Consider the following 14,353-nt stretch of genomic DNA (forward strand, 5'->3'; position numbering starts at 1 on the left):
ATTCTATAGGTTTACCTAAAAGCTGTGGGCATATAAAATATCTTTGTCAGTTGGAATGTCAAAACCTTTTGAAACTTAAATGTATTCGTTTTTAACACGAGTTCTAAATGCGAAAAGGATATTTAGTATTTGCAGTTGCTTCTAAAATTAAGTTACCTTTAGAATTTTCTGCAAAATCCACAAATAACTAAGTAGCAACCCCCCCCCCCAATTGTAACAACTGATACAAAACTAGGAGGACACTTTCCATTCTTCTCTTATTCCCCCCACTCTCCTATCCACTCACAGAGAGAACCGGAGATCTTCTGTACGAACACAAGGCTCAGTTCTAAGGTCTTACCCAGACTTTCTCATTGCTGGAATACAGTCAGGCAGGAGAACGTAGTAGGTATTCCTCAAGTGTTCTCAATCAATGCTTACAGCTTTCAGGATTTCAGAATCCTGTTCACGGGCCATTGAGGCAACCGGTACCAATTCCACCAATTCCTACCCACCTCCTCTCCTTCCAACCTCCTAGCCTTGCTACGCCTCTCTACAGCCCCGCCCCCCACAAATGACCAATCAGAGAGTGTAAAGTGAGGCGGATGGGGCGGGCCCAGTTTGGCGCTGTCGACGAATCAGCAACCTCAAACAGCGGGGGCGGAAGCGGAAGCCCTGTGTTGGCCTAGGGTTCCGCTGTGGGGATGTCCCGTGGGAGTGAGTGAGGAAATCCTGGGGCCCGCTGGTTTGAGTCCTCACCTCCAATCTGTCAGCGAAATCGGGCGAAGAGACGCCTGCAGGTGCGGAAGGGAGGAAGCTCGACTGCCCCAGAAAAGAGCAAGTGGGCAGGCAGCGGCGGGGCAGAACCGAAGTGTATGCAGGGTCTTTAGAGGCCGGTCCTGGTCGGCGCCGCTCTTGTTGAGGCCATGGTGCAGGCGGTGCTGTGGGCGATACCCAGGTGAGGGCAGCGGCTCCGCCCGGGTATTCCACCGCCGAAGAACTGGGTGGATGCGGGGTGGGGAAGAAAGGATGCTTCCCGCACTGCTCCCTGGTAGCACCCTGAGCGGCCGCAGTTGCGGCGACAGCAGCAGCAGCAGAAAGCACAACACGGGCCGAGGAGGCGGCTCGAGCTGCTGGTAAAGTCGCCTAACAGCTGTTTCTCTGTAGCATGCGAGTTGACAAAACAACCAAAGAACAGGGCTCCCCATTACAATCTCCATCGAGCTTTTTTTCCTTGCCATTTGGAGCTGATTTATGCGAAAACATGCCTTGCACGTGTACCTGGAGGAACTGGAGACAGTGGATTCGACCTTTAGCGGTGGTCATCTACCTGGTGTCCATAGTGGTTGCGGTTCCCCTATGCGTGTGGGAATTACAGAAGCTAGAGGTAAGAGGGTCCTTCACCATCGGCCTCCCTACCCTTTCTTCTACCGTCCTGCCCATCTAAGGTTGCCCGTTTTTACCCTAGATGCCCCAGACTTGATATCCTGAAAATCTCATGTAAACAAGCCCGGTCTTAGTTCATAAACCTGTCTGGTTTCTTGTTCACGGTTTTTCAAAGCGTGCTGCTGGTGGAAGGAGGACCAAGTCGAGAAAATAGTTAGACTATATTAAGATCGCTGCTTAGAAGAGCACTCTTTTTCAAGTACATCAAAACCCTGAAAGTAAGGTTATTTTATTCCTGAAATCTGATCTGTTCAGATATTGGACTACCTTGAAAACCATGTATTGAATTTTATTAGCATTTAACTAGCTTCCTCAATTAAAGGATTCTGATTGGTTTAACTTTGTTTTTACTTGGAAATTAGCTAGCTCTAAACCAATAAAGATTTTGCAAAAAAATCCCTTGTGTATTTTTTGATGTCATATTCTTATTATGACATCAGTAAAATACTACAAGCTGGAAGACCCCAAGGTAAATACTCAACTAAGATAGGTACCTTGTAAAAATTGTATAATGAATTTTAAATTCTAAGTTAATGAAAACCAGCAAGTACTTTTGTTTAGCAACACTTATTTTATAAGAGCAATGGTGAGACCATGGCTGTTTTTGGCTTTTTGTTATGGAAATGATTTTTACTTAATTAAACAAAATGTATTTTAATATACTTTTGTTTTCTGTATGTTCACTAAATTATATTTTGTTGACTTTCCCATATTGGTGTAGCCCATGTAGTTATTTTTAATGTTAATATAATACTCTACTACATTAAATATTTCCCATTTGTTAAGATACTTAGGTTATTCTCATAATATGTCAACCAGAATTCAAGTACAGACATCTTAATACAAATTGGTATTTCTTACTTTGAAGTATTTTTTTGGAGTGTGGTATAGGAACTACTTTTTAGGCTAATAATATGTATAATATCAACCTAGTTTAAGGCTTCTCTTAGTTGTTGGTTAACTAGAATTAACTAGAATTTTTCAGTGCCAGCTTTTAAGGATCTGCAGTCTTTACTGCAAACACCCTGAACCAAATTCTCTTCATGTCTTGCCTGGACTATTCTCAATTCACCAACCAAAGTATCTAATTAAAGCAGAAGTCATATTACATATGTCCTTCTTCCCAGTTTTTCAGTCACTCCAAGTGCAGATTAAAAAACAATATCCCTAACTCTGGCCATTATGGCCCAATTATAATCTGACACTACCCTCTCCTCCTCCCCCTCTACTTTCTCTCCTCAATTCTGGGCTTCTACCACAGACACTTTACTCAAACCTGGGCTTTTGTTACCTCTTTAGAACCTTTGCATTAAATGTTCCCCCTTTATGGCATTGTCTTCTCCTAGATGGTATTCTCATTCCTTTATGTCCTTCAGGTCTTGTACTCAAATGTCACCTTGCTGCCCTGTTTAAAAATTGTAAACTTTCCTTCATCCCAGTGATAAATCAGGCTTTATCACTTTTTTTTTTTAAGATAGAAATCTAGCACCTACCTTCATGGAACTTAGTGGTAGAGATCGATACAACCAAAAAAAACAAAAACAAACAAACAAAAAACCCTACCATGCTATGGAAGAAACTAATAAAGATCTAATAAATGAACCAGCAGGCATTTGACAAGACCACTACCAGCTATGGAAAAGTGGAAGTGAAGGAAAGTTAGAAAGCTCTCTATGGTAGTTAAGAGGTCAAGGGTGCCTGAGTTACAGTGACTTATGGTCCATGTCAGGATGCAGAAATAGAGATGGAAGACTGAATTTTTAAGTATCCTTGGCAGGGAAGAAACAAGACTGTAAAAATAAGACATGTAAACTGTTTACATGTTTAGGGACAGGTTTATATGAAAAACATTTGTCTTTGAACACTAGAATCACAGTGCTCACACTGAGAAGTCAGTGGGAACTGAGATTGTAGAAAACAAGTTCCTAAGAGCCTATCCCATGCCCATTGTGGGGCATGTACTCATTTATTAGAATGGCAAGATGACCATCTGCCCTACTTGAATTATTTCTGTCTCTTACTTGGCTGAGTGTGTATAATGGAGGTTACGTAAGTTAAATGCACACATAATGTCACACTACTCACTCTGCAGTTATTTTACCCTGCCCTACGTGTACTTATGCTCTAAGTAGCTACTCTTTGTGTAAGTGCTCCAGTCTTCCCCTCAGGAGGATTGGGCCCAGAGAGCACACTCTCGTTGCACTCTCCTCTCTGCTTTTAAAACATTTGGTTCAGGTTCAGTTAACTCACTCCTGGTTGTTTGTCTTTAATGGTTTTTTCTACCAACTTCAAGTTATCTTAGGGAAAAAAAATTAATGCTACTTATCTCCTCCTTGTTTTGTGAAGCAAAACAAGCCTGCCTATGGCTGATAAATTTAATTATGTTAAATGATAGCCTCATATCAATGTGTCTCAAGTGTGAATAATTTATTTAGAAATAAGTGTCAAATTAAAATAAAGGTAAAAATGATTCCTACAAATACCTAATGTTTACTTACTTTACTACTTAAATTTGTGCACAACCAAAATAGATTAAATTTCTTATGCATGTAGCTTTTCAGATAGCTCAGAAATCAAAACAGCTATAAAACCAGTGATTCAAATTAATGGCATTAATGTGGACAGATGTTTTTAAGAAACTACCACTTGCAATGAAAAAATGATACTAACTCTATGATGCAAGAGTTTTTTTAATTTGGCATCTTTATACTGACTCAATGACTCAGTTTCTTTAGTTACTCATTTTATGATCATTTGAAAACTTTTTTTTTTTTTTTTTTTACAGCACACTAAGGATACTTGTTCTTCATTATAACAAGCACACCGTTTTTCTCTTAGGTCTACCACCAAGTTGGCACTAAGGCAATTATAAAAACAAATGTGGCAATACTGATCTTAATTATCACCTTACAATAGAGAAGATCTAGAATACGTTCCTATCATTATTATTACTGTTTTAGGTCATCATTAAAATGAAGACAGATCTTCCTTGACTTACAGTGGGATCACATCCTGATAAACCCATCATAAGTTAATATCATAGATAAAAATGCATTTAATGCACTTAACCTACCAAACATAGGGATGTAGCCTTGCCTACATTAAATGTGCTGCGAACATTTATATTAGCTTATAGAGGCAAAATCCTCTACAAGTGTATTTTATAGTAAAGTGTTGAGTAGCTCATGTAATTGGATACTGTACTAAAAGTGAAAAACAATGGCCGTATGGGTACAAAAGGTTCTCAGCTCTGATAGTTTGACTTAATGACTTTTTGACTTTACAATGATGATGTGAAAGCAGTATACATTCAGTAGAAGACTGTGCTTTAGATTTTGAATTGTGATCTTTTCTTGGATTAGTGCTGTGCAGTATAATGTTCTTCTCATGATGCCAGGCAGGAGCAGCATGCCATAGCTTTCAGTCAGCATGCAACCATGAAGGTAAACTTTTATTCTAAAGTAAGCTGTGTGTAGGATGATTTGCCCAACTGTAGACTAATGTAAGTATTCTGAGCATGTTTAAGGTAGGCTAGGCTAAAGCTATGATGTTTGGGAGAGTTAGTGCATTAAATGCAGTTTTGACTTAGGGTATTTTCAACTATGATAGGTTTGCCAGGATGTAACCCCATCACAAGTTGAGGAAGCCAAATCAGTTGTTTACCCTCATGATTGTGTGGCAGACCTGGAGCTGTAGCTCCCTGCCCTTGCCCAGCATTAGGGAAAGAGTATCATACCATACAGTAAAAAAACTCAGGAAAAGATCAAAATTCAAAGTACAGTCTCTTTACCAATGTAAAGTCAAAAAATTGAAAGTTGAACTATGTAAGTCTGGGACCATCAGTACTCTATTTTAAATGAAATTGAACAGGGGCACCTAGGTGGCTAGGGCAGTTGAGCATCCAGCTCTTGATTTTGGCTCAGGTCATGATCTCATGGTTTGTGGGATCTAGTCCTGGGTTCAGCTTTGCACTGACAGTGTGGAGCCAGCTTATGATTCTCTCTCCCTCTCTCTCTGCCCTTCCCCCACTCATGTGTACTTGTGCGCACTCAAAATCAGTAAATATTAAAAAATAAATAAATAAACTGAACCAAGCAAAAATCCCCAGAAAACGATTATACCTACATTCCTTTTAGAATCTTCACCTGCATGTACTTACTTTTCACTTAGTATCATGATTGGTCTCCAGCGTTCAAGACTTTCTGTATAGTTGACCTTTGAACAGCACGGGTATGAACTACTACAGGTCCACATACACACATTTTTGTCAATAAATACAGTCTAATGTATTTTCTCTTAAGATTAAAAAAAATTTTTTTTTAATGTTTATTTTTAAGAGAGAGATACAGTGTGAGCAAGGGAGAGTCAGAGAGAGAGGGAAACACAGAATCCAGAGCAAGGTCTGACAGCACAGAGCCCAACAGGGGGGCTCGATCTCAAAAACTGTGAGACCATGACCTGAGCCGAAGTCGGATGCTTAACTGACTGAGCCACCCAGGCGCTCCTTCTCAAGATTTTAATAGCATTTTCTTTTCTCTAGGTTACTTTATTGTAAGAGTACAGTATATAGTACATGTAACATACAAAATATGTGTTAATGGACTACTTATGTTACCAGTAAGGTCCACATTAGGCTATTAGTGGTTAGGTTTGGGGGGAGTCAAAAATTATATATGGGTTTAAAATGTAGTATCCTGAGTTGATATTGTTAGATATAAGAGGGGTAGCATGTATTTAACACTGTTGGCTTGGACAGTGGTTGTGGCGGTACTTATCAAATGAGAGGGTTATAAGACAATGCATATAAAAAACTTATAAAAGTATTAGGCAATACTCAGTAACATGTTGGATAACAATAAAATTCACAGAAAATGCAGGTAGAATTTTAACTTTCCAAACATAAAAGCAAAGGAGTAGACCATAAAAAGATTTTTAGACCTGCAGAAAATTTTAAACCTTCTATACATCAAATATGCAATAATCAAATATAAAAGACAATAAGCTAAGGGAAAATGATATGATGTTAATATTCTTAATGTATACAGAACTGTTACAAAAGGCCTCACAAGGAAAAATGCTCAACCCCATGAGGAAAAATTGTCCCCCTCCCTCCACAAAAGCACAGATAGGCTATTTGTTTGTTTCTTTGTTTTTAGTTTATTCATTTACTTTTGAGAGAGAGAGGATCTCAAGTAGAATCCACGCTGTAGGCACAGAGCCCAATGTGGGGCTCGAACTCATGAACTGTGAGGTCATGACCTGAGTTGAAATCAAGAGCCTAATGCTTAACTTAGCCACCCAGGTGCTCCCTAGGCTGTTTTCTGAAGAAGAAAAAAAGCAACTAGTCATTTGCAAAATGTTTGACCTCATTAATAAATAAATATAAATTTAAATAAAAATATTTTGTTTAGCTCTTTCATTTTAATATCAGAGGATTTATTTTAAATATGTCCTTTTTTTTTAAGGTTGGAATACACACGAAGGCTTGGTTTATTGCTGGAATTTTTTTGTTGTTGACTATACCTATATCACTATGGGTGATATTGCAACATTTAGTGCATTATACACAACCTGAACTACAGAAACCAATAATAAGGTAAACCTTAACATGTTGGGATTCTTTTAGTTGTGTTTGCTTATTTCATAAATATGATGTAAAAGGTTTTTAATTTATTCTCTGCTTTCCAAATAGGATTCTTTGGATGGTACCCATATACAGTTTAGATAGTGTAAGTATGCTTCATTTTATCTCATTAGCTAAGAACTTGTTTGATGATACAACCATATTTACAGAATGCTTAAGGTAATGAAAGTTCATCATTTGGCATTATGGGGTCAGATTAATAAGAAACGTGAAAAGATTCACGTGTTTTTAATGTTAATAAAAAAGATGAAGTATGACAACAGAAAAGATGGGTGTTTTACATTTTTAAAAGATCTATAGCTATTTTCTTTGCTTATCTTTTAAAATTTCTGATTACTAGTCCCTAGTCCTTTAAAGAATGTAATACTTAAAATTACATTATCATCCTTTTTATTTATTAAATCTTTTATAAAAAAAAAAAAGCCTTCCCCAGTGGATTTTATCATGGAATTGTCACAGGTGACTGCTTTAGTTTGATTAAATATAAAGGAAATGTCTATAAGTGCATTTTCTATGATATCTCAAAAATTTCATATTATATTTAAGAACCTGATAAAATAATTTAGCTTCTTTCTTCATATTCACTATCTACATGAATGTTTTTGTTTACCATTATCCAATATGTTTATTGCTTTTAAAAATTCATTTTACAGATTGTCTGGTAGCTCTCATAAATTTTAGAAAGTTTGATGTAAATATGTGACAAGACATCTCAAGTTTAAAAGTTAGCATTGTGAGTGACAATTCATTTTATCTTAGCTGCAACTATTTTTAACATCTGTGCTTTTTCATAGTGGATAGCTTTGAAATATCCCAGCATTGCAATATATGTGGATACTTGCAGAGAATGTTATGAAGCTTATGTCATTTACAACTTTATGGGATTCCTTACCAATTATCTCACTAACCGGTATCCAAATCTGGTATTAATTCTTGAAGCCAAAGATCAGCAGAAACATTTCCCTCCTTTATGCTGCTGTCCACCATGGACTATGGGAGAGTAAGTATGTTTGGTTTTAATCTTTTTATGTATTTAAATAGAATTTTTAAGCATCAGTCAGTTCTCTGCAAAGTAGTATGTTAAGTACTTTGAGCAGGACAGAAAGTTTAAGAAGAGTTCTAACCCTCATGTAGTTCATAGTCAAGTTTAAAGAATAAAACATGTTTTTATAATCCACACATACAAATTACTCTCATACTTTATTCTTCCTAAATAGGAAACTTAAGGGTTGGGGAAAAAACCCTTAGAAATCATTTAATCAGCATCCTTTTACACTTGGGACCCAGGATATACAGAGATTAACTTACTTAAGATTATGTACATAGTTAATGGCAAAATCAAGTGTAAGACCCAAGGAGAAGGTAGTCTAGGTGGGGAAACAGCATATAATATGAAATAGGAGCAACAGTCTTTATTCTAGTACTAAATAATGGGTTAGTTGGCCTTATTATACATCTGTAGAGGACAGTAAAGCCTGAAGAGTTCAGTTGAAGCTAAGATTGCATTTTTGATGTGAATGAGCCATTGGATATTTGTCAGCAAGGAAACATTTAAACATACCGTTTTAGAAAGATTACTTTTGCAATACTATACAGGATGTGTTAGAGAGAGGAAGATTCCAGAGATGGGGAAATATATTAGGAGGTTATTACAGTAGTCCACTTATGAGATAAGCTGAAAAGAAGGGATGAAGTTGGAATAGAAAGGAAAGAGACTGAAACTGAAGGACCAGTAGGATTTGATCACGGGTAATGGGGAAAAAGGTGAAAGTTGAAAGTCAAGGTAACAAATGATTTGGAATTACAGTAATCAGTGTAGATATACAACCTAGGGATACCTGCATTGCCTACTATGAGATACAGAACCATTTGTACAACGTTGGGACTAAATAGGTCTCTACACACTTGAAATGACAGGGAGCTACCTAGCTATTTTAAATAATAAGCTCCTAATGTGTTCATGAATACACTTGATATGTATTGAGCATCTAGTGTGTGCCAGTATATGGATATATCCTAGTGCACATAACAGATGTAGAACTCATGGAACCTACATTTTGGCTCAGAGGTTTGGAATTAAATGAGGACACAAATAATGGAGTTACTTATATCAGGAAATGCTATGAAAGAAAAAGAAGAGGAGACTATGAAAGAAGATAGTAAGGAAAAAGTATTATTATATGTTGGGGATCGGGGGAAAGATACTGTCCTCAGCAACAAGTACAACACGGTTAGAGGTTTATAGCTAATGAGCAGATTGAGATGGTTTCTGGATGGAAAGTTACCAAGAGGAGACATCAAGGGTAGGGGATTCTCTCTAAATGGGCATAATTGGATTCTTACTAAGGGCGGGCCAAGCATTTACACATCAAGAGTGGGAGATGTGGAGCTTGATTAAATATCAAAGGTAATCAGATATCAAGGGTAGGATGACTTAGTATTCTTTGCTGAGACTGACTTAGGCCAAGGACAAGGCTTAAAAGTGATACTTAGTTGAAAAGAGAGCTCAGAGGAGTCCTGTTAAAGTTCAGTCAAGGAGAGAGTTGTCAAATGAGAAGCCATTATAGGATGTTAGAGGCCTGGTGCACCAATTTCATTTTCAAAGGTCACTGCTCTTGGTAGAGCAAGTGGGCAAGGATGGAAGAGATTGCGGTGGTCCAGTAAATATAATGATAATGACGATGGCTTGGCTTTCATCAGGACTCTCCTCCTAGTACTGCAGAACCTAAACTGAGGTTCTAGCTATATCATCACAATTAGCTAGCAGTCAACTAAAACCCCAAACCTTTTTCAGACAATGCTACTGGTCAAAATTCCCCTGTGCTGTGTTTGTGCATTGATTTGTTCTTAATCACACAGTTAACATTTATTCTTGTTAAATCTCTTTGTGCTGGTTTCATTTTTTTCTGATAACCTTGAATTCTGCTTCCTGAATAATGTCAGCAATGCATCCGTAGTTATAGCTCAGGTATTCTTGTCTTTGAAAGGATATTCACTATTTACCAGTCATGCAGTTTGGAGGTATGATTTTAGTAATAGTAAAAGGTCTCTTGTGTATAAACACATTGTAGGTTACCAGTCTCCCTCTAATAGGATAACTGGTGTTACAAATCTGATCTTAATCAGGCTTTTGCTATTTAGGATAATTCAGGATAATGCATTTGTTATAAATGTAAATACAATGGCATTTACAGTTGTTAATTGATAAAAACTAAGTCTGTTTTTTATACTCTGCTATAACATAAACAGCACAACAAGTTTTCTTTTAATGAACATTACATTTTTTGTATATTCACAAGAGGAGGGAAAATAGATTACCTAATGATTTAGTACACTTATGAAACAAATGCTTTCATGAAATGGTTCCAATCTGTATTACATATTACCTTCCTCTTGTTTAAGATTGCTTTGAGGTATAAATACCTTGTAATGGAATGCTAGGTCTTTAGATTTTATTCAGCTTTGTTAATGGTAAATGTCCTTTTTTTTTTTTTTTTTTAAGTTTATCTTGAGAGATACAGAGAGGGAGAAAGAGAGAATCCTAAGCAGGCTCATGCTGTCAGCTCAGAGCCTCACTCGGGGCTCAAACTCACAAACTGCAAGATTATGACCTGAGCCAAAATCAAGAGTCCAGTGTTTAACTGACTGAGCCACCCAGATGCCCCAATGGTAAATTGGTTTCTGAAGTGGCAGTACCATATTAGTCTCCCACTGACAGTACAAAACACTTCTAGGGGCACCTCTGGGTGGCTCGGTAGTTAAGGGCCTGACTTTGGCTCAGGTCATGTAAAGCCCTGCATCAGGCTCTCTGCTGTCAGCAAAGAGCCCTCTTTGGATCCTCTGTCTCCCTCTCTCTCTGCCCTTTCCCCTACTCATGCATTCTCTCTCTCTCAAAAGTAAACATTAAAAATAACTCTTTAAATAAAAAAACACTTTTAATTGAACCATCTCCTCACCTACATTTGAAATTACCTAGACTTCTTTATGTTTGCCTGTCAAGAGGGTGTAAAATGGTATATTGCTGTGGTCTTAATTTGGATTTCCCTAATTAGTAATGAAGTTGAGCAACTTTTCATGTTTATTAACCATTTATGTTTTCCTTTTCTTAGGAATGCTTGTTTTCTGTTTCTCATTTTTTTAATGGGTTGTTTGTCTTGTGGCTTCATAGAGGATCTTTGTATGTTTAGATACTAATTCTTTGTTTAGCATGTATTGAAAATATCATTTCCAGTTTTGGGCATAATTTGTCACCTTTATTAAATCTTTTGATAAATGGAAGTTTTGGATGTTAATATAGTTGAATTTATCTTATAGTCAATACTTTTTGTGTCCTGTTCAAAAAATTATTTCCATTTATAGGATTACAAAAACATTGTTCTATACTTTTTTTCTAAACACTTCAAAATTTTCCTGTTAAGACTTAGAAACACTTAATGTTTTGTGTATATGTTGTGTGAGGTAGGAATGCAGTTTCATTTTATTCCATTGGCTATTTGTCCTAGCACCATTCTCTCCCTTCTACTTCACTCTTGCCGTCTGTCATGTGTGAAGTTTCCACGTGTATGGGTCTGTTTGTGGCTTTTGGGTTTTGGTTTTTTGGTTGTTGTTGTTTTTTGTTCTGGGGTTTTTTGGGGTTTTTTTTTTTTTTCTGTTTTATCAGTTAACTTTTCTATTCCTGGACCAACTCCATACATTAACTGCTACAGGTTATTAATAAGCCTTAACATGAGGAGCAAGTGCCCCAACCCTATTATCTTGCTATTTTCGGTTCTTTGCTCTTACATAGAAAATTTAGAAACAGTTTGTCAAGTTGCTTGAAAAGCCTGTTGGGTTTTTTTAATTGTAATTTAATTCAGTCTCTAGTTTATTAACATCTTTATGATATTTTGAATCTGAGTATGGTCTAGCTTTCTACTTTTTTAGCTCTTCATTTATCTTTCAAAAGTACATTTTTCTGATAGAAGTCTTGTACATCTTTGTTCGCTTTATAAATGTACTTTATTGCTTTTATAAATGGCATCTATTTTAAAAATCATTTTAATTGCTTCTAGTGTGTATAAGGGCACATTGGTTTTGCATATTGGCCTTATATCCAAAAATCTTGTTACATTTTCTTAGTCTGTAGACTTTTTAAGTCCCCTGTGAAGATGTCCTATTCAGTTGAAGGATTTCTTTGATTTCCAGTCTTTATACTATACATTTCTCTTCTCACCATGCTGGTGAGTATTTCTAGACATTCTTGCATTATTCCTGATCTTAAAGGGAATTCTTTTAAAATATAATTGAATTTTATGTTTTCAAAGGTGTTTTATAGGCATCCTTTATCAGGTTAAATAAGCTTTTACCCATAGTTTGTTGAAGTTTTAATCATGAACAAATGATTAAATTTCAGCAAATGCTTTTGCTGTTATCTATTGCAACCTGTTAATTTAGTAAATTAGATTGATAATTTTTCTAATGTTAAAAGCCCCTTGCATTTTGACAGTATTCAAAGTGATTAAGATTTATCTGCTTTTCTACATCACAAGATTTAGTTTGCTAATATTTTGTTTAGAACTTTTACATCTATATTCATGAGTAAGTTTAGACTATAATTTTCCTTTTTTTACACTGTTCTTGTCTGGTTTTCATATCCAAGTTATACTGCCTGAATATGTATTGCCTTTCACTTGTGTATCACAGGAAGAGATTATATACTGTAGCTTGAAAGATCAGACCTGGATTTCGTCGGAGGACAGTTGTAGAACTTTAAATAGAAGCTTAAATGCTTCCTGTTGTTTCTGAAGTCATTTTTAAAAATATTTTTAGGAATTAGGCAGAAAAAACAAATTTTTTTTAATGTACAGGCATACATTAGTTTATATCTTCTCAATCTCTTCTGGATCTGTTGTTATGATTCTTTTTCCATTTCTAATGTTACATTCAGTATCTTTATTTTTTCTGTGTTTGCCTCTATCTACTAGTCTTTTCAAGAAGTGACTTTTGGCTTTGTTGATGCTCTCTATAATATACTGGTTTTCTCCTTTATTAATTTCTGCTCAAGTTTTACTTCCCACCTTGGTTTCTCTTGGTTTACTATCTTTTCCTAACATGTTAGAGTCTTAGCTGACTAATTTACCCAGCCTTTCTTCTTTTTTAATACTGCTTTGAACACTATACATTTCCTTCCAAGTTTTACATTCACTGAAGCCCAGTAGTTATTTTATTTTTTGACATATAATTGACTTATATTAGCTTCAAGTGTACAACATAATTATTCAATATTTATATATATTTCAAAATGATCACTACAATATGTCTAGTTAATATCTATCAACATACAAATCTCAGATTTTATATTTTTATTATCATCCCATTCACATTCCTATTGGGATTTCTTCTTTACTGAAATTGTTCTGGAGTATTTTTAAATTTCCAAACAGGTTTTTTTGGGGAGGGTTTTAGATTTTCATTTCATTTATTTGCACTGAAGTCAGACAATCTTTGGAATTGGTTAAGATTGGTTTCATCCCCTTTAGTACATGATCAGTTTTTACAAAGGTTTCCTGTGTGCTTGACGAGAATGTGTATTCTATATTAATGAGTGGCTGTGCTATATATTTATGTCCATGGGGTCAGTCTAATGTGTTATTCAACTTTTCTATATTTCTGTTGATTTTGACTACGTGTTTGTCATTTACTGAAAGAGACTGTCACTTTCTTCCTGTACTTTTGGTCCCTCTCTGGTATATATTTTTTTATATTGTTTCTATTCCAAATAATTTTTTTTGTTTTAAAGCTATTTTATCTGATATTAACAGGTGTCCCATCTTTCCAGTGTTTAGTATTTGCCTGGCTTATCTTTTGCTGCCTTTTACTTTAAACATTTCCATTTCCTTCTGTTTTAGATGTATCATTTCTTAAGTTTAGTATTTTTTAAAATTCTGATAATAGCCCATTTACATTTTTGTGGTTATAGATATATTCATGTAAAATCTTGGCATCTGTTTTCTCTTTGTGTCACTTTCTTCTCTTCTTCTTTCATTGATTGCATTTTTTGAGTAAGCCTTTATTGTAGAATAATTTTCAATTTATAGAAAAGTTGCAAAAGACAAGACATATTTCTAATATACCCTTCACCCAGCTTCCCCTAATGTTACAGAACATCTTATGTAATCATGGTATATTTGTCAAAACCAAGAAATAACATTGGTATAATACTATTAACTACAGACTCTTCACATTTCTCAAGTTTTTCCACTAATGTCCTTCCTCTGTTCCAGAATCTAATTCAGGAATCCACGT

At 35.8% G+C, this 14,353-nt stretch overlaps 1 protein-coding gene and 1 long non-coding RNA gene across 3 annotated transcripts in view; one reads left to right on the forward strand and one right to left on the reverse strand.

The window, feature by feature from the left end:
- LOC120246307 overlaps window positions 1–515 on the reverse strand; it is a 90,898-nt gene extending 90,383 nt beyond the window's left edge. The window contains exon 1 of the long non-coding RNA XR_005532010.1: window positions 341–515. This is a non-coding gene — a long non-coding RNA (uncharacterized LOC120246307). The remainder of the gene's footprint in view (window positions 1–340) is intronic.
- A 139-nt stretch (window positions 516–654) lies between these two features.
- The window catches only part of TMEM184C (transmembrane protein 184C), a 34,436-nt gene continuing 20,737 nt past the window's right edge, over window positions 655–14,353 (forward strand). For both annotated transcript variants that reach the window (XR_005532009.1, XM_039253769.1), the window contains exons 1-5: window positions 655–937; window positions 1,147–1,366; window positions 6,891–7,021; window positions 7,118–7,154; window positions 7,864–8,069. Coding sequence is in view for 1 of the 2 variants with exons in the window: in XM_039253769.1 (XP_039109700.1) it covers window positions 906–937; window positions 1,147–1,366; window positions 6,891–7,021; window positions 7,118–7,154; window positions 7,864–8,069 (626 nt within the window). In the remaining variant the exon portion in view is untranslated. The remainder of the gene's footprint in view (window positions 938–1,146; window positions 1,367–6,890; window positions 7,022–7,117; window positions 7,155–7,863; window positions 8,070–14,353) is intronic.

Source organism: Hyaena hyaena, unplaced genomic scaffold (assembly GCF_003009895.1).
Source record: "Hyaena hyaena isolate Hyena2069 unplaced genomic scaffold, ASM300989v1 scaffold_464, whole genome shotgun sequence".
In the NCBI taxonomy this organism is placed as follows: Eukaryota; Metazoa; Chordata; class Mammalia; order Carnivora; family Hyaenidae; genus Hyaena; species Hyaena hyaena.